Source organism: Drosophila sulfurigaster, chromosome 2R, assembly GCF_023558435.1.
Source record: "Drosophila sulfurigaster albostrigata strain 15112-1811.04 chromosome 2R, ASM2355843v2, whole genome shotgun sequence".
In the NCBI taxonomy this organism is placed as follows: domain Eukaryota; kingdom Metazoa; phylum Arthropoda; class Insecta; order Diptera; family Drosophilidae; genus Drosophila; species Drosophila sulfurigaster.
In genome coordinates this window covers 21686304-21708472 of record NC_084882.1, presented here as the reverse complement: position 1 = coordinate 21708472, position 22169 = coordinate 21686304, and the positions used below count along the sequence as shown (strand labels likewise).

Below are 22169 nucleotides of genomic sequence, written 5' to 3'. Positions count from 1 at the left end.
TGACTCAACATCTCGATATCGATATATTACTTGTAGTTATTAGTGTATAATTTTGCTAGGATGTAAATGTATGTCCCCCAAACTTAATTTAATTATTTAATTAATATACATACATATATAATATACAAAAGTGTTTTTTATTATTCAAGTGCTGTCCAAAAATATTTGTACAGCATAATATTTTCAGATAGCGGTAGACGATGAAATGGTAAGCTTGAACTGATTTAAGTCTTTTTACAAAATGTTTTTTTTTAACAACAATAAATTCTTAGCCTGTAAAATAAATCATTTTCCAAAGCACTGACAACATAACTCTCAACTCCTAGAGATATTTATATGTGCTACATTTGTTCCAAGTAACATATTTTCACAGTCGGTACATTTCATATGCTGACAAAAGTACAAAATGTTAAGAGTATTCGTGATTTTTAATTACAATTTTAATGATTATACGTATACGCAACTTCCTATTTTGCTAAAATATATTGCGTATACGTGGCTATTATAGCTTTAAGGATTCATTTTCGAAAAAACTCGGCAAACTGTCAGAAATAATTTTTGTTATTCTACTTATAACGGCTATTTTTTTTTATAAAATTAAATCTTATTAAATTGAAAAGGTTATTATAAATGTTTAGCGAACTATACACAAAGGAACAATTCAAAATAAACCGCCGAAGGGCTGCAAAAAGTTTGCTGTTATCGATACCGCCGTCTTTTTACAAAATACCAAATTCGATGATGCATATTTTTATGGTATATTTAAAAAATCAATTTGCGGTCACGCTGGTTCTCAGCTATATCAGTGTTTTCTTATCAAATTTTTTCTGTAAGTGGGTGTGAACGGTTGGACGATTTCGAAATTATTCTAAAATTTCTCCAAATAATAACAGAAGTAACTGTGTTAAATTGTTAGTTTTACATGTGAGCTGTCCATAAGTTAATTTCTTGAGAGAATACGCTACAAAATCGATCCATTTTAGTTACAATCTGTCGAAAGTAACATTTATAAATTTGTATGCAGGGTTTTGATTTATTAAACTGTTTATATGCGTGTGTATATTTGTTTGTGTGTATATGACACTTGAATTATCGTTATTTTTGGCTTCATTTAATAAAAGTGATGTAGGGTCTACACAATTTATGTTGTCTTTACTCTGACATATTAATCTATTTATCGATTCAACAAAATCAGTCAGCAGAGTTTTTTTTTGCCTCTAAATATAATATGTAGTACACCTGTGTGTAAATGTGTGTGTACACAAAAGTTGAAATTTATGGACATGTACTCTATTTTGTTTGTAAGTCTAATTTGGTGAATTCACTAAGCGTATGTAGTGTTGAAGTGCATTACATTGTTCTATTAACACACTTGTATACAGAAATGTATGTGCTCTAGTGCGCTGTGTTAATTCGATTAATTTTAACCATACATACATAGACAACGTTAATTAGGTCAAATGTACACATTTCAATGCATGTATGCGCTGTGTTTGGGTGCTTATTGAGACTAATATCCGAAATGCATTCATGTACATACTTACACATACATGAGTGTGTGCTCAATAAGCGGATAATCCCCGTTAATATCAAAGTAGACAGAAAGGTGCTTCCTGCGCATAAATAAATATGTACAATAGTGTACCATACAAAACACATGAGTGTGTTTGTGTGTTTCTTCTTGTGGTACAATTTGTTTTTCATCCAAAGCATTGAGCTTAGGCCCATATAAATGCCCACAAAGTTCAATGTTCGCTTGCGTGTCTGTTCCCTAGTTGGTTGTCGACTTCGCTTTTGCTGTAGCTGTAGTTATCTATGAATGTATGAACATTTATGTACATTCAGATGTACATATTTAGCAAACAAGTTGTCTGCAATTGCGACCTGCAAAAGACATTATTGTCAGTCGTGTCGGAATTGTTTGTAGTTGATACAAGTCCATGAACACTCTCACACTCACATTCTCTCACAGTTGTATATTGTCGCGTCATATAGAGATGAACACCCTTGCAATAGACCGCTGAGCTAGCCTATTTACATACAAACATACTTTGAAGACAGCCTATGACATCATCATCTATTGTTGGAGTGCATAGAGACAAGGTACATTTGTACACTTGTGTGTTTGGGTATTTATGGTACTTTAAACCCTTAGCGGGGAGGCTTATAATGTTGTGTCTGACGACTGGCTGCATTATCGAAGGTTAACGATTCCTTTATTTGGTTGCGCAGTGTAATAAATTTTCAAGCACTGTCCATTTATTCAGAATGCTCATAAAATGTGCAAATTGCAACGCCATCTCATCTACATGGACTTTTCAATTGTTTCTACTTGAGGATTAAAGAGAAATGATGGGACATTTTGTTAATTCAATTGTGGTCATTAGGGGTTTTCAAATGGTTTGATTTTTTTTTACTGTCGCGTTTAGTATTGAGTTTACCTTTTTTCAAATTAAATGTGTGATGTAAATACTTTTAAATCTGTATTGTTTTTTTCAGATCTAACCGTCTATTGGAATCATGTCGACCAGCCCAAAGCCTGTCAAGAAAGTGCCCATTCACTTACAAAGTGCCCAGAATCGAGTGTACATCAAAAATGGTGAAATCGTCAATCACGACAAGAGTTTCAAGGCGGATGTTTACATCGAAGATGGCACAATAAAGTATGAATAATTAAATTATTATATATTTAATAATAATGTACTAATATCACACATTTATTTACAGATTTGTTGGACCTGCCAGCGAGATTACAGTTCCAGGCGGTGTGCGGATCATTGATGCAGCAGGCAGAATGATTTTGCCGGGTGGCATTGATCCTCATACGCGTCTTCAGTGTCCCTCAGGAGACGCTGTGTCCATCGATGAGTAAGTATATTGTAATATTATTGTTTATGCTTGCTAACTAATGTGTCTCTCCACAGTTTCTATGGTGGAACGAAAGCAGCAGTTGCCGGTGGCACAACCATGATAAGTATGTGTGCCCAGCAACCCTTAAAATATTTCAAATATTAATTATGTTGTTCTTCAACAGTTGATTGTGTTCTGCCAAGCAAACACGAGTCCTTGGTCGAGGCCTATGATAAGTGGCGCAGCTGGGCAGATCCGAAGGTTTGTTGTGACTACGCTCTGCATGTGGGTATCACTTGGTGGTCCAAATCGGTATCCGAGGAGATTGGCATACTAAGCAAGGAACTGGGTGTCAATTCACTCAAAATGTACATGGCCTACAAGGGGTTGTACATGCTGAGCGACGCTGAGCTGCTGGATGTGCTCGAAAGAATCAGAAGCCTTAATGGCGTGGCGATGGTTAGTTAAAGGATAACAGTTGCATATCAACAATGATTGATTCCGTTTTGCCTTCTAGGTCCATGCTGAGAATGGTGACATTATAGCCAAGAACACAAATCGTCTTTTAGCCGAAGGTGTCACTGGGCCCGAAGCACATGAATTGTCGCGTCAGGAGGAAGTTGAGGCTGAAGCTGTCCACCGAGCTTGCGTCTTGGCTCATCAGGTGAGTGCAGCATTATAATAATTAATCCTATATATGAAGCAAGTGAAAATTGTATAAAACAAAAAGAGCTCGTGGGTCCATGGGAAATGTTGCAGTATAAAAATGTTGATTTTTATTGTTGACTTTTCTTTATTTTTATCGTTAACTGTTTTGTTATTATTTTCATTATGTATGATGCACCCTTGTACAGATAAATAAATATGTATGTGGTTTGTGGCACTTGGTATTACTCCAAACAAAAAATAAACATTATTCCCGATGCTGATGCACCTACTTAACACACAAAAAATAATAAGTACATATACATACATTGATTGATCACTGTGTATGGTTCAATGTCATGATGCTAATCCTCGATGATAATGACACGATGACACCCAGTGAGTTGCTGCTCAAGAATCTGGCTAAGTAAGTTTGTACAGCGTAAATAGGCATTGGATTGTCGCATAAACAAGTAGTAATCTAACACTGAAATAACCTTATTAGTCTTGTTACTGTAATCTCTACTAATCTCTAAAACTTCAGCAGCGAGCATAGAACTAATCCTTATTATAATCTACCCAGATGAAGACTCCTTTGTACGTCACTGGCGTCACCAGCAAATCCTCCGCCGAACTTGTGGGTCGAGCACGTCGCAGCGGCTATTGTGTGTTTGGTGAAACTCTGGCCAGCTCCATTGGTCGTAGCATGAGTAATGTGCCCAAATCTGAACGAATTTACTATATCACCAGTCCACCAATTCGCATGTCTGCGGAAACACCAAGACAATTGATGAAATCATTGGCATAGTAAGTGAAGCGAAAGTAACTATTTAATAAATGCATTCATTAATGAGTTCTCTTTTTGCAGTGATGACTTGCAGGTCACTGGCAGCGATAATTGTACCTTCAGCAAGAAGCAAAAGGAAGTTGGTGCACATGATTTTACAAAAATTCCGAGTGGCGTCAATGGTGTCGAGGATCGCATGTCGTTGGTGTGGGAGAAGGGCGTCCATCAGGGGCTGCTCGATCCTTGTCGTTTCGTGGCCGTAACTAGCACTAATGCCGCAAAGATTTTTAATGTCTATCCACAAAAGGGACGCATTGGTAAGTTGACAGAACTATAGAAAAGTTTGATATCCTAATAAAATGTTATTCCTTAGCTGTTGGCTCCGACGCTGATCTGGTCATTTGGAATCCACAAGCCACGCGAACGATCTCCAAGCAGACTCATCATCATGCTTCCGATTTCAATATATTCGAGGGTATGACAGTGCACGGTGTTCCAGAATTTGTCCTCGTGCGTGGACGCATTTGTGTTGAGAACGAAACTGTGCGTGTGGCTGAAGGATTTGGACGATTCATACCGATGGCAGTGCGTCCTCCTTTTGTCTATGACATTATTGAGGGCAAAGTGCAAACAACTGAACGATCATCCGAACACCACGAAGAACACCAAAATGGCAATCTGGCCAAGAAGTATGCTGAATTAGACATATTAATACCGCCTCAGGAACCCATTTCAGCAATGCTTGCTGGTAACTTGCCCATGCCAGCAGAAGGTTCTATCTGCAGCACGCCCTCAGTGCGAGGTCGCGTCGATGGCAAACGAGATTTGCAGGAATCATCCTTCTCCATAAGCGGTAAGTAATAGAAGAAATCAATTTTAGTCCATAGTATTGTATTAATTTGTGTTGTGTTTGCAGAGGAATTGGATAAATCAGGTGTTCGCGCTTGCATTAAGGTTAAGAATCCACCTGGCGGAAAGTCCTCTGGCTTCTGGTAATTGATCTGCTCATTTTGGAAGATATCGCACAAAGTGGACCTTGTCAGCCAGCATCTGCGTTCATTTAAACATAGATTTACATACAATATCCACATATTAGCTTCAATAATTATATTATTTATTTGGAATCTATAATTTATTTGAATTACTTTCTACTTTCCCCTTAAGTGCTTGAGCGTGTAATGAGTATTTCACGCTTATAGTCGACAAAAAAACTATTTACTCACGCTGATGTTATCCAGAGAACTCGAACATTTTGTATCTAACAAACTTGTATTGACTTTTCTAATATACCGTATACATAAATATACAACTATCTAACTTTAAATGTAGTTGTGTTTTTTATTTGATATGCATTTCTAGGTGAAGTTGTGCTTTTTAGGCATTTTAATATGTCAGCTGTCCATGCTGTAAAGGCATCACGAAGTGATCAGTGCAGGAAATGCAACGAATTAAGGAAACACTTGAGCATTAGATGCCCAGCGTTATACTCCGGCTGAAATACCTTAATTCGCCGTGCCACAACGATCTTCCGGACGTTTCATTTATGCTGCTGGCTTTTGCCAAAAACGCATCCATACTGTGCGACTTCTGAGACGAAGATACGCTACCGGTACAGCTACGGACCTCCACTGATACAGGGCAGCCGGTTCCACCTAACCTAACCTATTCGTTACTTGATTTTTACTCTCTTCATTGACCGTTGCAGTCACTGATAAATTATCAATTAAATAAAGTAAAATCAATGAAGCTCTAATGAAGCCGTTTCTTTAGCTAACGTAGATTTAACAACATTTCGGGGACCCCTTTCATTTAAGCTCACTTTAAAGACTCACATTTGGGGTCAACAATTGTCATTTTATTGCTTCGGTCGACTTTCTCCTCTAAAGATCACCTAATAAATTTAACGTGGGTTTTTTTTCGAGGAAAAACAATGCAATATGTAGAATGAAATGAAAAACCGGTTATGTTTATGTTTTACATGTCGTTTTGAATGTTATATTATAATTTAAAAAATCATAAATTAATACAAAATTAATAATTAAACTAATTGATGAGGAATAGAGCGCATAGATTGGGAAAATTGTTATAAAAAAAATCATACGTAAGACATACACTATTGCCAGAAGATTGATATAGACTCAGGAAGTACGCGTATTAGGCATAAGAAGATACAACAGAGTTTTCTCATGCTAACCAGATACGTACTTTAAAGAGTATGTAGTAGTTACGTAAAATATCATTTTTGGTTTATCTGAAGTTGCAATTACTGTCGTTTCATGCGTTTGCAACTTCACATTTGAATCCAACTTGAGCGTGGCTTAGATGCGCAGATTGGGGTTGGTGTAGCGCACATACTTGAGCAGAGCATCGTTCTCCTCGCAGACGAAGGGCTTCTTGTGGTGGCAGGCAACATCGTGCCAGTTGACACCATCGTTGTAGAACTGATTCAACAGAGCCAAACAGTTTTCGGGTGCGCCGTTCTGCTTGAATTCACGGTTATCGGGTTGGGGCAGACCAATGCCGCCATTGGGCGACCAGTCACCCTGGGAGCGCTCCGTGGTGGGTGCCAATTTCTGCAGAGTGGCTGTCCAGAACCAACCGTTCACATTAGTGGGCTGCAGATCGGGACGCTCGCAACCCTTGAAATCGCACAAGCGACCGCTGGTCCAGATGTATTTGACCTGTAAAATAAGCATTTTAAATGTTAATAGAGGCATTAAATACTACTACTATATACAATAATATACTCTTTTTATGTTATTTAACTTTAAATGTTAATTAAGGCATTAATTACTATATACTACTACTACTATATACAATAATATAATATTTTTATGTTATTTCATTTCAATTTATATCTTTTTTATTTCAATTATTTGTGTTGCATTTTAAAGATGTTCTTGTCTTTTAAATCTAAATCAAGTTCCCGCTAAAGCTAAGCATATTAAACGAATTTACACTTTTATCAAAATAACACTTTATTAAGTGTTTAGGAAATTAGTTTCCTCGGAATTACTTTATCACACTTAACTAGTTCAAGTTCATTGCACTGACTGTCCCGCTGCCGTTAGTTGAGCCAAAGCGTACGCATGAAAATGCGTTGTCACCATTTTGTTGCAGGTAGAAATTTGAGCTTCGAGCATTTTGGGGCACAGTCCCAATAGTCGGTCAGTCAGATAGCAGTAGCTCTTATATGTGCTGCCATTGAAAGCGAACCCATTCCGAAGTCGCGCCCTATGTGTATATCGTATTGTGTGGGTCTGTGTATTGTAAGCTTGTGTTGTGGCGGCCGCACCCGTTGATGGGTTTCGTTGAGCGGCTGTCAACATTTAAAGAGACCTACGGGCAGCGAGAGCAACCGCAATGTTCATCAGTCACTTTCACCTGAGTGGCTTAACAACTGTTGCTGTTGTTGCTCAGACTGTTGTTTTTTTTTTTTTGTACCTATATACAAACATATCTACAGACAGTCATACCTTTTAACCATTGAGTGCTTAATGCGCTGCCCTTTGGAAAAACTCCAATGAGCGGAAAGTCACAAATGGGCATCGAATTGTTTTCTATTGTTTGCCACAGATTGTAATTGTTAAACGTTTCATAAATTGCAGCATTGCGGAAGTACTTCCAATGTCGACAGGTGCAATTGTTTCATTTGAGTGGAATTTTGAGGTACGGGAAATTTGTTGGTTTTTAACGCACCCATTAAGTAAAAGTCTGATAAGTTTGAATGATTTTCACAAAATAATGCAGCGATTAAGTGATTTGGAGGCGGATAAGCTCAAGACAAAAGGGTCTAAGTGCGATGCAAGACAATTTAAATTTCACATCGGACAGTTGATAAATTGCAGCAAGTTCGTTGCCAAAGTCTTTTGATTTGATGACTAAACTTGGAAGCGCTTCCTGTTATGTGCTTTGGTTACACGCTATTATCTGCCATTAATTATACAAATCCATATTGATTGTTGTTATTTCGTTGGGTAAAATGTATTTCCTCAGGTGTTTTCTCACACAAAAACTTTCGTTTTCATTACAATTCCATTTTTCACACGTAAGTCGATGTCGATGTCGATGTCGGAGTCAGACAGGTCGACATGTCGAGAGGCGCAGATGAGCGGTGGCCAGTGGCAGTGGACAACATCCATAAGAGTTACAGATGTTTTTTTCTTTCTCTGTCTCTCGGTTGCATAATGCCACGAGTCGAGTGTGCAAACTAAGTATAATAATGTCTGACCGGGTTCAATAACAAAATTGCCAGACAAAACTGTAAGCGTCCAAGAGTGGAAAAGTTTTGTAACCGACTTTGCATTGAACTTGATGCTTGCTTTTGACAACTTGACTTAGACAAATAATCTGATATAAATATTTATGGTTTGACTTGGCTCATTTTGTACCACTTGCCATTCAGTTTAAAGTAGGGCCATTAACTTGGCCACTTCATAATGTATTTCATCCAGTTTTGTAGTTTGTCAATTTTGGCACACTTTAAATAACAATTAGAGCTGTCACAATCTTGCATATGACTTAACTTTTACCATTATTATCTCACGCATTGTCAACTCGCGAATAATGATATAATATTGACAAAGAGACAAAATGATAGAGCGAACAGCATAGATTTGTGCGAATTGTGGGGATTTATTTCTGAAGGTGTCAAAACTATTGTCAATATTCATTGGAATTTGCATATATAATGTGGAATCTGTCTAGTTATAAATATATGTATTAAGGGCGTCCATCAACCTTTTTTAACCTTTCGCTTTCAAACTGTCTTTTTTGTAGTCAGCATCGAGAGTGAATCTTTCATTTTTAAAAGCTGAGAGATGTGTTTGATTACCTTAATTAATTCAACTGGTTAAAAAATTAGCATATATGAGTGTCTTAATATTGTTTATAACTACAATATAAAATTTAAGGTTTGCCAACGAAATCGATGAAAATCGATGTGAGGAGAAGACTTTAAGGATTGAATTTCAAAAATATAAATATAAATTTGGGAAAATAAATGGTTATACGTTGACTGTTAAAATGTAATTGAAGTGATTAAAGCGTTTACTTACATTTTCGCCCACAACACGCTGCTTGATCCATTCGTTCTCCAGACTGGTCTCAAGAGAAACGGAGTCCATGCAACGCCTGCGGCAATAGTTTCTGGCAGTCAGCCAATCCTCCTCCACGCCCTTCAATTGAGGGTCTCTCCACGAGAAGAAGTAGCTGCAATTGTTAATAGATAATTATAGATAATGCCGCTTCTTAAACTATATATATAGTAGGTATTTGATCTATTCTTGATGAACTCACCCTTTGCCATCGGGTGTCTTTTCGTGAATGATCCGCTGTGCGCAGAGTTGTGGATTTGGTGGCTCGAGACGTCCGTTTTGAAACTGTGCAGAGCCCAGGCTGCACAGACCGATCAAACATACACTGGCGATAATGAACGCTTTCATTTTTAGTTACAGTTTTCTCTCTTGCACTTGACACCCACGCACTTTCGTTATTCGATTTTCTATAGTTTTCTCGCTTTATCGTTCGCGACGAGTTCTCTTTTTTCAGGCGACAACCGACCGATCGACTCACTATACGCAACTGCAATGACACAAATATTTTGGTAACACCCGCTCTTATATATGGGCGAGTCGCAGCGCGAGCTGCACCTCGGCTTCGGTTTTGGTTTCGGCTTCGACTTCGGTTCGTTTGAGTTCGGCTTTCTTGGGGGGTTCGGCTCGACGCTAGTGCGGTTTTTCAAATGAAAATCAGTTTTTGGAGCTGCTTCGCTTGCGATGCTGAATTTTAAGTGCCCGCCAAACATTTTCGGACTCGCCGTCCTATCAACAGCGAAGCTTGTGTGTTTTGATGTATCTCTGTATCTGTATCTGTATCTGTGTCTGCGGATGTATGTCTCTATGTTTGTAGTGCGCGTTTGGACACATCGAGAGTACGCACCTTGCAAATTTTGTTGCTATTTATGCTAAGTGTTTGCTTCCCAACGAGCAATCTAATTAGCTACACAAACACGCCACAGCTACGTCTCGTCAATCTTCAATCTCTCTCGAGTACCTTTTGCTTTGGTTTCTTCAACTTTACATAATTTAATGCATTTTACTTTTTGTCGCTCCGTATTTGTTTCAAAAACTACTCGTACTTATATTTACTGTTGCTTGCCGACTATTTCTCCGATTCGTGCAAAGTTTTTTTTTTGTTTTTCTTTATTTTTGTTGCTTTACTTTGCTTTGACTCTTGCATAACCCAAATTGTTGACCAAATTTATTTGGCTGAAAGTCACAGGTGACACATTTTGTTGGCAGTCTCTCCAGGCCACAGCACGAGGCATTGCCATTTTCCAATTAGGAAGTTGGTTGCTAAGTAGTCAACTGCAGAGTATTTATGTGGTTTAAGACCCACTTCAGAAAGTCCCGGCGACTTTTCCAAGTGCCCAAGTCCATATTAGGCAAATTGAGTGTAATAAGTAAGAAAATATACTACATAGTTTCAAATGGTAATGAATGCTGAAAACCTGTTTCAACTTGATTTTCATTAACCAATTCGCTTCCTTAATTTAGAGGATGAGTCGAAGATCTTTCAAGTCTAAGGTTGTTTGTATGAAATTCACAAATTTTATGTTTGTTCCTGTAAACTTACTATTATTATTTTGAATTCTATATTCAATAAAATATTTAAAATATACTTTAATTTTTTAACGATAAATTAATATTTTTATTGTGACCAGATTTATTTAGTAATAAAATTAAAATTGAATTAATTTTAATATTAGCACAAAGCTTAAATAGAAGGACCTAAATTAGTTTTCTAACGTTATTCAGTTATGAACCAAAGCTTTCACTTAGAGCAACAGTTTAAGTACAATGAAAAGTAAAAGAAAATACATATGGGAAACATATGATGTTATCTCTAGCGGTCTCGTATGTCAATTAAAGTTAATTAATGGCGCATTGATTGATGGGTGTAAGTACACACAACTCTTCACCGACTTCAGTTGGCGACAAACAAGTATTTAGTGGCCATTACATAAGGTGCATAAATAAGCAGAAGATTTACATAAATATTTATGTATGTACGTGACATTGCATAAGCCTCAAAAATGACGCAGGCAACTGCAGCTCAAGCCGCGTCTCGAAGTCGCATCTTCAGATCAAGGTCAGCCCGGTGGCAAAAGAAAACAGCAGCAGCCACGAAATTTCAGCAGCCGAAATCAAATTAAATGCCCAGACTTAAACCCAAGCCCAAGACTTAAAGTTCAGGCTGGGCAAGTGTCGTACTGTTTGGGAAGTTTTCAGGCATTTCAACACATCGACATCAACGGCAACAACAAATTGTAAAAACTGTCGATAAATTTTTGCTCATCTTACGCGATGTTATTTTTTTATTTTGGGTAATTTTTATTGTTGTCGTTGCTGTTGCTGTTGCTGTTTTCTGCCTGATTGTGTTCACGTGCGGTGGAGCATAAAGCTTGTGGTGTCGCCCTGTCGCCCCTATTTGTCATAAACAAACTACAACTTGTTGTTGTTGCAGGTGGAAAGTATGATGATCTCATGAAACACAGCCTGGAAAGACAGAGAGAGAGAAAGAGATGCGTGCAGAGTCGACAAAAGTGGCAGGTGCTCGTTACAAATATCTCGGTATTAATGCCGGATAATGCCAAACTACTTACTCGTCACTGCCTCGCCCATGTTTGCGCATGTTTATGTAAAACTTCAAGTACTCCACATCATGATCATCTCATAATAAACAAGCCCCAAAAAAAAACAACAGCGTTTTCTTTGCCCTACATTAAACATATTTATGATCATACGTGCATAAATAGTTGAGCTATTATGACATAAATAAAACAATAATCAAAATCCATTGGTTCAATTGCGAAACTAGTGTCTCAAACATATGTTACATATTTTTATGTCCTTAGAAGCATAATGAGTCTGAGTCATCAGTATCGGTTTCCGGTTGAGTTTGTAGGAATTAGTTAAAGTTCATCAGGTAAAAATCAATATCTTTGACTCAGTTTACCTGCGAAATCAGTCCAACTGATATTTGCCATAGGAGAAACACGCCTAAGTAAATTATGTCGATTGGTGATAAGGAACTGGAGACCAAATGTCAATACATCACTTCAGATGGAGAGGCTGTGCTTTGTTTATTTGTTTATTAAAATATTACTACATGTTTATGCAATAAGTTCCCGGACACCGGGTTCGGCGCTCATACGGCCAATTTACTCATGTCTCAGCCACATAGAGATGGCTGTGTGTTAAATTGTTTTAACACGATGTGAACACGAAACGACACGTTGTTAAATTATTAGTTAACTGGCTTTCGTATAGGATAAAAAATTATTAAGTTACCAATGATTACTCAAATAACAATTTTTGTACATATAAATATAAATGAATGACCAACTAAAACTGTTTAAATGTAAGAAGTCTAATTTATGCTTAATTTTCCAGAAACATGAATATCCTAATTCCTTGCAGGCGGAAGAATTAAAGATCGATGGTGGTTAAGGAAATACAAAAAAAAAAAATACTCTAAGTATAAGTTTAAGGAAAATAATTGTAGCTTAACTTAGAAATACGAAAATAAATTGGTAGAATACCTTACGTAGTAAAAACAACAGATTACAAATTCTAAAATACATAATTGAATAGCCAAAGTAAATATCTAATAAAATTAATATGAAAATAAAGGGTTCCACATAATTATTAAAACAAGCGTGAATATATCGTGCGTGTCAGAAAAGGAACTGAGATACTTTGCCAGCTTTAGTTGGGGCGAGGTAAATATCATATGTGTTAAAGGAGAGAAAGTGAATTCCCCTTGTGTTGTCTGTTATTTTTAGCCTTTTTTACATCGATAATATTTTGCACAGCTTGCATATTGTTTAATTGTGAGAGAGTGTGTGTGTGCCTGTGCGTGTGTGGAGTATGTGTTGTTATCTGCCCAACTATTTGCACAAAAAAAGAGAGTCGATCGGACAGTCAGGTGCAGCCAGGCGGCCTAATTCAATAGGTGCGAATGGAGTGAGTCAATATTTAAAGAAATGAGCTAAGCCACTTGGCCACATTTCTCTCTCGACAACTGATGCTATTATGTAAAATTGCACCCCCTACTCGGATTTTCCCCTTTGCCGACCGACCTTCGCATTTCGTTTCTTTGGCCAAACGCGTGGCCCAATCAATGTCACATTTTTGACTGCCCAAATAGGAACTTGGTGGCAACAACAACCACATTGAACAGTAGCTACTGTGATTATTCGTATTTATTATTTATGTCAGCGGCATAGGTACATATGCCTATAAAAAAATAATAATTAAAGTTGGCTTTATGTTCACACCGTGATTGGACTGCAAATGTGTACTTATATTTATAGAGTTTATTTGGAAATTATAATGTTTATTCTTGGCTGTTATATAAACACCATTGAGCTTATGTTAATTTTGTTTTGTGTTTAGGAAATCACACACTGTATGTAGGTTAGCACAGGGTCAATTGCATTAGTAGGAAATTTGAATTTTATCCAAGAGATTAAAGTGGAGTTCCGAAAGCGGGTTTGGATGAATAGTAATCACTTTATAAATTATTTATGTCCCGAAATCTATCTTTTGTGGAACTAAGTGGAAAGTACATTTTGATGTGGTTTTAATGCATCTCAGTTAAACGATGACGTTAGATACCAGTCAAGAATATAATTTAATTACTCCAATTTGTATGCATTATGTGGTTTTCGCACTGCAGATTTGGCAGGTATTCAACTTGTATACAAATCCACTCTGAGTGTTAGACGCGATCTAAATATGCGCACACTTGGTTTGTGCTTTTTTTTGTTTGGAGGCCAAGGCTATATTTTTTGTGTGTCAGCTAGGGGCATCGACGCCTCTGATCTCGCTGACACCTGCCGAGGCCCCACAAAGCGGGCGCCACCGATTCAAAAAATACAATACATTGCGTGCCTACAATACTTTCATATACATCTGTAGTTATGGTATGCATAATGATGAACATTGCTATAGTGCTATAGTTACAAATGTCAGTTAAGCAATATAAATATTTTATTGTAAAGGCTATAATACTAGCTTCTTATGGTCAAAATGATGTAATACGGTAATATTCATAGTTTCAGTGGTATTCGATATTTATTTTTGCAAGGTATCGCGCGTTGCGGACATGAGCGACGTGCATATAGTGTGGATGTGGATGTGGACATGTAGCAGCCGAAATTCGAATTTCGAACCGCAATCGCATTTCAAATAGGCAGTCAATGGCCTTGTGGCGGCACAATGCGCCTTCGCTCACGTGATTATTTTATGCGTTGAATAAATTTATACGTCTCCCAATCGGCGTGCGGCGCATGCGGACGCCCATTCATTGCACTTTCCCGCAAAGTAGCACAATCAATCACCTGAAGTGCTTAAATGCGAATAAAATCGCTTATTGCAGGCTAATGTATAATGCATTGACAATTCGTCTTTTAAATGGGTTAAATGGAAAATGAACAAAATAGAAAATTAAAAAAAAACCGCAAACATATTTAAATTCAAACTGTAACGTATATGTAACATTGCTAAATCTCATTGCTATGAAACTCTCCATTTTAGAAATCTTTGTACAGTTACCAACACTGACTGTCGCAAAACATCGATGTTAGAAACGTGAATAAATTGAAATTGTCCAATTGATCGCAATGATTTGCACTTTGAGACTGTAAACGACGTTAAATATTTTTTCATTGTTTTCCAAAAATAAATAAATTTATATTTGGTCTTTATATATATACATACATATTTGGACGCCAAAAAATTAAGTGTGTTATCGACGCAAGTCCACCTCTAGTGAATAATTTATCAAAAATCGAATGTTGTCCTACAATTTTTACAATTGCACGCTGCGAAAAAAAAAAAACAAATGTAAATAACTTATTGGAAACACCTTCGTACGAGTTGTGTGCTAATGCTATCTAAAAAGTTTATTGAAAATTGACATTGTGCACTTGAGTTAAAGCATGCTACGCGTATTTCACTATAAGGAAATCATAACGTTCTGAAACAATTGCCTGTTTTGTTGTAATCAACGCAATTTTTGTGAGCGACTGCACTAAATCATTTTATAAAGAAATTGAAGTGCCAACGCTAATTTTATAAAATGGGACGGCGCTGCTGCGTGGCGGACTGTCCATCGACATCGAGGTTGGTGGAGCACCATGGGGTCACTTACCACTCATTTCCTATGGACGCCGTCATACGCGCAATTTGGATAAAGAATTCGCGCATTAGTCTCGACCGGCAGATTACAAAGAGTGTGTTGGTGTGCTCACGACACTTTCGTCGCCTGGACTTTAACACTATACGCAATGGCAAGTATTTGCTGAAGCCTCGCGTTTTCCCCACTGTCTTTCCTTGGGGAAAAATGGAAACTGCCGAAATCGAGGCCGATCATCGTGCTCTGCAACAAGCTTCGGTTGAAGGCGCTGGTACTAGTGGCTCGGCTAACAATTCCACTAGCGAGGAGGTTATCAAGGCGACCGTTGATCAGATTGTGTCGCAAATTCTAGAAGAGACCGCAGAGCGTAAATCAGGTGAGACAGCAGATGTATCAGCGAAAACGAAAACAGAAGATGTAGAGTCTGTAAAGGAAGCAGCTGAAAGCGAAACCGCTAAGACGACAGATGAGACTGCCGCCAGTGATACCGTAGCAGACGCTGCCCAGGCGCCAGCAGATGCCGCTGATGAGTTGAGAGCATCGGCGAATAGCTCGGCGTCGCCAGTATCGACATCACCACCCAAATACAGAACCCCCACCAACTTGGTCATTGGCGGACGCCTTGAGGCATTAAGCGTGGACAACGCGTGGCTACCAGCTCGAATTGTTGAAATCAATCAGGCGGAGCAGACGATGCTTATACGATTCGAGCGCAACAGCAAGCTAAAGACAGCGCCATCGAGTACGGGCGGATACCAGGAGTGGCTTGGATTCAAGTCTGAGCGATTGCGGCAGCGCATCAGCTCACGGGTGTTGCCCGTTTTCGAGCTGGAAGAGAAGTGCATGGCACGTTGGTCAGGACCACGTAAGTTTCCGGGCACCGTCAAGAAACTACTGGGCAACGACACATACGAGATACTTTTCGACGATGGCTACACAAAGAATGTGCGCGCCTTGCACATGCTTAAGGTGCCACGCCAACTTGTGGCTACCAGCGAGGCTGCAGCAATTGATGTGGCAAGCACAAGCTCGCAGGCATCGGCTGCACCAATAAAGAGGCCAAGCACTGGCGGTACAAGCAGCAATAAGAAGAGCAAAGCGGTACCCCAACGCAAGGATTGGCCACTGCTGGATATGTCAAATTTGGACTTGGGTGCGTATCTGTCTTAATTAGAAAATACCATGAATTTTTTTTATTATTATTATTCTTGCAGTTGCTTTGGGTCTGCCGGACATTCCGCATGATGGCGAATGGACTTGCCACTGGGTCAACGATCAACCCATTGGTACCGAGGGCTTTCTGATTGTCGGCGAGCATCAGAAGCCAACGGTAATTGTACACGACTGGCGTCTGCCACCTGGCTGGATCAAGCACATGTATCAACGCTCTAATGTACTTGGTAAATGGGATGTCATACTGGTATCACCCAGCGGCAAACGTTTTCGCTCGAAGTCGGATCTCAAGACATTTCTGGAGTCACAAGACCTGGTCTATAATCCAGACATCTACGACTTTAGCATTCATCGTCGTCGTGCCAAGGATATCAATGCATATGTGTACACCCATGACTATAGTCCACAGCAGCCGACAAGGCCCAAGCTGCAAGATGTGTCGCTTGACACAACAGTGGCATCACAGGATCTGAACAGTAGCAAGCTATCGACTGCCACGCCCGTATCTACACCGATTTTAACAGTCACTACACGTCGCGGAGCAGAAAATGACAGCCAGTATATGGAGACCCCCGTAGCGTCTTTGGTACCACCTGCTGAATTGATGTCGCCATCGCTGCAAACTAAAAGTACTGTAGTTGTTAGTTCCCCGACAGATGCAGCTGAATCTTGTGCTGGGTTGGGTTTGGATACGCAGGGCGCTGTGCTCGAAGATGGTTATGGTGCGTATTATCTTATATTTTTTGAGTGTTTCCATAATCTTGTTTCTAATTTCTGCTTGTAGCTTTCATTGGCGGACTGAAAGTCCAGATAACAGACAATTTATTCGTGTGTCCGCGTGAGGGATGCGGTAAAACATACCGCAAGGAAGACTTTTTGCAAATTCACATTCGTCATTACCATAAGGAGTTTGCACAGTAAGTTGCCGATAAAATTAAATCATAATAGGGAATTAATCATTTCATTTACTTGTATAGGCATGTTAGTCATTGCCCTAAAATGCAGGAGCTGGCTGTCAAGCGCACACATCCCTCTTCCATAGAGCAGGGCGATCAAACCCCCAAGAACCAAATACCCAATCAACAGTTCTTTGCCAAGCTGCACCAGCAGGATTTACAGCATTCTCGTGGCGCTAAACGTCAACCGGCAGGCACGGATTCATCGCCAACGGCTTTGGAAGCGTCACCAATTGTATCGCCTACCAAACCCATGTCTTCACCCAAGGCAGAGACACCAGCCAGTTTGAAAGCAAGTCCCCAAATTGCTGCTGTTGTTCCAGAAACTACGCCAACTGTTTTGCCAACACCAAGCGAAGCTCCAGCAACAGTTTCGGTTGAACCCACTGAAGTTAGTCCATCCCAAGTCACACCGTTTGCTTCCAATCGATCTTCCAAACGTACACGTCCATCTAGCAGGCGACAGACTGGTTCCCGAAAAAGCAGTCGACAACGCACACAGCGTCGCTCTGTCAATGCCTCAGCCAGCAAAAGTCCTGTGGCAAGTAAATTGCCGTTGCCTGGTATCGATAAGGACGAGTCGCATCCACTGACTAATACGCCAGTGCCAGAGGCCCGTAATGAAGCGAAAAAGCGGCGCATTGCTGCCACACCTGTTGGTTCACCGGCTATTCTCGATGCTGTGTCGACCCCGTCGCCTCATGATCAGGTGGACATAAATGCTGCACTGGCACCACCGCCACCACAACCCAATCAGACGCCACAGTACATCAAGGAGAACGGCGAGCTTATTCGCATTGTGCGCATGCGTCAGGAAGAAATCATTAATTGCATTTGCGAGTATGGTGAAGAGGATGGTCTCATGATACAATGCGAACTCTGTTTGTGCTGGCAACACGGCGCCTGCAACGGCATTGTTAAGGAGTCGGACGTGCCGGAGAAATATGTCTGTTACATATGCCGGAATCCGCAGCGTGTAAGGGATTCGATGCGCTTTAAGCATGATCAGGATTGGCTCTTCGAGGGAAAATTGCCAGTGGCTGGTTATCACACGCCCAATCCTCAGGCAACCAAAAAATGCGAAATGTTGAAGCGCTCGCACACATTGACCGGCAATCTGCTAGACGCGAAGCGTTCCATGCACTCACTGCAGGTGAAGATTAATATTGCTCGTAATCGCTGTCATCCCAAGCTATACCTATGGGCTAAGAAATGGGATGAGGACCAAACCGACAACTCAGCCACACCAGTCAAGCGTCCCAAGACCGAACCATCTGACTGGCCGCCTGCACCGCAACCGGAAGCAGCTATCGATCCAGAAGAATGTCAATACCGCCTGATAGAGCATGTAAAAGTCCAACAATCACTTTTGTTGAATCGGTTGAATGACATGGAAGCGGAAATGGATGGTAAGTTTCTTTTGCTATATGGAATACAATATAAATAGAATTGCTAATTAGTTTACTCTCAACATAGAACTCGAAAAGGAAGACAATTTGACAGATTATAAGGATGCAAGTATGTCAGCAACTAAAGATGCTTTGGCCACGTTCATCAAAGAATTGGAGACATTAAAACGGCTTGCTAAACTTAACAAGGTTGTCAACATGAAAAACTCACAGAAGGAACAAGAAACCGCATCAGAAAATCCTCAACTATGAACAGAGTTAAAACAGAATTGAATTCAAAAATATAAAACACATTTAATATTAATTGTTAAATTGAAAATGTTACACAAATATTAATAAAACCCTATATAAAATATCTTTTGAAATTTGGAGTGAAAATTTACAAGTTCTTGATTTCAAGATTTTATACTCGATAGAATTCTTTTTTGCGTTTTAAGAAAACCATATCCAATTTTTAACATACACTGCTAGTCTTGAGTTAGAAGCACTCAGTTTTCCACACAAATTTGTTTTTTATTTTAATGATTATTGAAAAAAAGTTAATATGCAAAATCCTAGGTTATTTAATAATACTTCAATTATTCAAAATATTATAAAAATATAACATAAGTTGTGTTTTCAAAAATTTTCTTCAAGCAACTTAAAATAAGGCACATTTTTCTTGGTCAATAGAATAGACGCACTTAGACAAAATATTTTTTTTTTAAAGTAACTTATTTTTAACTTAAATTTATAATTGGTGTTAATACTTGATTTATTAATCAAATTTAGTAATTTCTAAAAAAATTTCTATTCTAATCGCGGGGCGAATAAATCGCAACGGTAGCGGCGCGAATAAATCGCGCACTGGTGATTGCCATAAAACTTTCTGGAATCTTCGAATGTACAGTTATTTTTTCGCAAATCAACCAGATGTGAGCACATATTTTTCGAACAAGAATCGAAAAGCTTTTTCGACAATTAGAATAAGCATTATTATAAATATAGCATTTTATTTAAAATAAAAGTGGGTGGGTCTAACCTAAGACCAGCAGCACTAACCATACAATACATAGATGCTTCAGTCAGAACAATTTTTGTATCATCAAAAACAGTATTATTGCGACCCCAGTCGGGCCGTATTGTATTGTATGGTTAGTGCCAACAGTATAATTTGACGGTTTAGGTGAAATACATTTATTTTGTGAGCTCCTAAAAGTATGCAACATGAACTTTAATAAATTCAATTATTATATTATATTTTGAAGCCGTGATTATTATTTAAAATTGACTGTATTATTTAAGAGGTTTTAATGGTGGAATTTTAATTATTAATAATTTTCTTTGATAATAGTTTGTCAAATAAATGTTTATTAATTTAAAACAAATCAAGAAAATCGATTGGCTTTTAATCGATTTTTCATCAAATCGGTTTCAACTCTACCGGCCTTAAAAAGCGTATTTTTAAATTTGACCTACTGTCACTCTTAAACATTCTCTTCTTCAGCAACACACGTGCTGGCTTGTTTTGCGTTGTATTTTACAAATTTTAATTTGTAAAAATGCGCATTGAAACATGCTATTTTTGCTCCAGCAAAATATATCCGGGTCATGGAGTGCAGTTTGTGCGAAATGATTGTAAAGTAAGTCTGGAAAATCCGATGGAATTGTTTCACTACTGCAATGCTTATCTAATTATTGTTTTTCTTGTTGTAGATCTTCAAGTTCTGTCGTGGTAAATGCCATAAGGCCTTCAAACGCAAGAAGAACCCACGCAAGGTATCCTGGACAAAGGCACATCGCAAGGCTGCCGGCAAGGAATTGGCCATAGATCCCAGTTTTGAGTTCGAGAAGCGTCGCAATGTACCCATCAAATACAGTCGCGAGACTTGGCAGAAGGCCCTCGAAGCCATCAAGAAGGTTACCGAGATTAAGGAGCGACGCGAGAAGCACTTTGTCATGGAACGTCTGCGCAAGGGACGACAGGTCGAAATCCAAATGGATGTCAAGGATGTGCAGCGCAATATGTCGCTCATCCGCTCGCCTGCTGCTGGCTTGAAAGAGCGTCGTGCCAAAGAGGAGGCCGAAGAGGCAGCGCTTATGGAGGAGGATCTGCCCGAGGAGGAGATCACATATGTCGATGCACGCGAATTAGAAAAGAGACTCGAGGAAGGTCTGGGAGTGGAGGACTTGGAGATGTTAGAAGCTTAAGAAATCAAATACGGATATATAAATACATTTGTAGATTTAAGTTGCTGCCTATACAAAACAAAAATATAGTAATCACGATTTACACATAGTTCATTTTATTATAAAAAAGGCTAATTTCCTAATTATTTGTCTACACATTCCTCGATTTGCTTTGGCAACGGCGATTCCAGCTCAATGGTTACTGGTCCATCGTTCTCTATATGCACCTGCATATAGGCACCAAACTTGCCATCTGTTAAAAATCGGGAAACTTTAGTACAAAATGTATATGATTTATTATAAAAATGAGTTACCTTTAATTTTACTGGCATCGTATGACTGACGCAAACGATCCAAAAAATGATTGTATAGCTGGTTAGCTTCATCACCTTTCATGGCAGCCGAGAAGTCTGGCTTGTTGCCTTTTAGACGATGATATAGTGTGAATTGCGAGACACATAGAATATCCAGCTGCAAATCCTTGACAGACTTTTGCCAACGTTTACCTTCCTCCTCGAACAACCGCAATGCAAGAATCTTACGCACTCTAAAAGATTTACAAATAAAATGTATCTTCATGTTGCTATGTGAGATAAACATCTATTTACCTACAGATACTCAACATCTGTTGTTGTATCGCTACATTTGATGCCCACAAGAACGCAAAGACCGGGCCCAATGGAAGAGATAAGTTCATCGAGCACTATATGTCGAATACGTTGTTAGTTAACATAAAATTAAAATTAAGATGTTCTTCTTGATTACCCGTGACTTTGGCTGCCCTAACTCGTTGAATAACAGCTCGCATTTTCGAAAGAATTTAACACAAAAACTCTACTTTTAGATACAACTCGCAACTGTCTTTTAGAATTGTTTTCGATAAGCTGTAGTCATCAGCTGTTTTATTTATCGATAGCCGCAGCTGGAGTCCTAGCGATTTTATGAAGAGTTCGGCGGCTTAATTTAAAAAGTCAC

The 22169-nt window shown here is 38.9% G+C and overlaps 5 protein-coding genes across 8 annotated transcripts; 3 read left to right on the top strand and 2 right to left on the bottom strand.

Annotated features, from left to right (window-relative positions):
- Nucleotides 1-2499: 2499 nt before the first annotated feature.
- Nucleotides 2500-5561, top strand: LOC133837635 (dihydropyrimidinase-like). Of its 2 annotated transcripts, XM_062268471.1 has the most exons (9): nucleotides 2500-2663; nucleotides 2728-2868; nucleotides 2925-2974; nucleotides 3035-3309; nucleotides 3368-3514; nucleotides 4079-4302; nucleotides 4364-4599; nucleotides 4656-5135; nucleotides 5199-5561. In XM_062268471.1, the coding sequence occupies exons 1-9, from the start codon at nucleotides 2521-2523 to the stop codon at nucleotides 5276-5278; spliced, it is 1776 nt and encodes a 591-aa protein (XP_062124455.1). In that variant the 5' UTR covers nucleotides 2500-2520; the 3' UTR covers nucleotides 5279-5561. The 2 variants fall into 2 exon arrangements, with proteins under 2 accessions (XP_062124455.1, XP_062124457.1); XM_062268473.1 differs by lacking the exons at nucleotides 2500-2663; nucleotides 2728-2868; nucleotides 2925-2974; nucleotides 3035-3309; nucleotides 3368-3514 and adding an exon at nucleotides 3785-3922 and having other exon boundaries at nucleotides 5199-5557.
- Nucleotides 5562-6248: 687 nt separating this feature from the next.
- Nucleotides 6249-9873, bottom strand: LOC133837944 (uncharacterized). Its single transcript, XM_062268858.1, has 3 exons — nucleotides 9581-9873; nucleotides 9340-9493; nucleotides 6249-6963 (listed from the first exon to the last, which is right to left on the bottom strand). Exons 1-3 carry the CDS (start codon nucleotides 9724-9726, stop codon nucleotides 6601-6603), a joined length of 663 nt encoding a protein of 220 aa, XP_062124842.1. The 5' UTR covers nucleotides 9727-9873; the 3' UTR covers nucleotides 6249-6600.
- A 5259-nt stretch (nucleotides 9874-15132) lies between these two features.
- LOC133836330 (uncharacterized) lies at nucleotides 15133-19390 on the top strand. The gene is made up of 5 exons (XM_062266753.1): nucleotides 15133-16640; nucleotides 16702-17382; nucleotides 17445-17577; nucleotides 17638-19025; nucleotides 19093-19390. The coding sequence occupies exons 1-5, from the start codon at nucleotides 15431-15433 to the stop codon at nucleotides 19275-19277; spliced, it is 3597 nt and encodes a 1198-aa protein (XP_062122737.1). The 5' UTR covers nucleotides 15133-15430; the 3' UTR covers nucleotides 19278-19390.
- A 1095-nt stretch (nucleotides 19391-20485) lies between these two features.
- Nucleotides 20486-21299, top strand: LOC133835629 (probable ribosome biogenesis protein RLP24). The gene is made up of 2 exons (XM_062265651.1): nucleotides 20486-20647; nucleotides 20721-21299. The coding sequence occupies exons 1-2, from the start codon at nucleotides 20567-20569 to the stop codon at nucleotides 21213-21215; spliced, it is 576 nt and encodes a 191-aa protein (XP_062121635.1). The 5' UTR covers nucleotides 20486-20566; the 3' UTR covers nucleotides 21216-21299.
- LOC133835630 (D-aminoacyl-tRNA deacylase) lies at nucleotides 20850-22097 on the bottom strand. Of its 3 annotated transcripts, none has more exons than XM_062265653.1 (4): nucleotides 21960-22096; nucleotides 21803-21897; nucleotides 21509-21741; nucleotides 20850-21447 (listed from the first exon to the last, which is right to left on the bottom strand). In XM_062265653.1, the coding sequence occupies exons 2-4, from the start codon at nucleotides 21889-21891 to the stop codon at nucleotides 21338-21340; spliced, it is 432 nt and encodes a 143-aa protein (XP_062121637.1). In that variant the 5' UTR covers nucleotides 21892-21897; nucleotides 21960-22096; the 3' UTR covers nucleotides 20850-21337. The 3 variants fall into 3 exon arrangements, with proteins under 3 accessions (XP_062121637.1, XP_062121636.1, XP_062121638.1); XM_062265652.1 differs by having other exon boundaries at nucleotides 21807-21897; XM_062265654.1 differs by lacking the exon at nucleotides 20850-21447 and having other exon boundaries at nucleotides 21604-21741; nucleotides 21960-22097.
- Nucleotides 22098-22169: the final 72 nt, after the last annotated feature.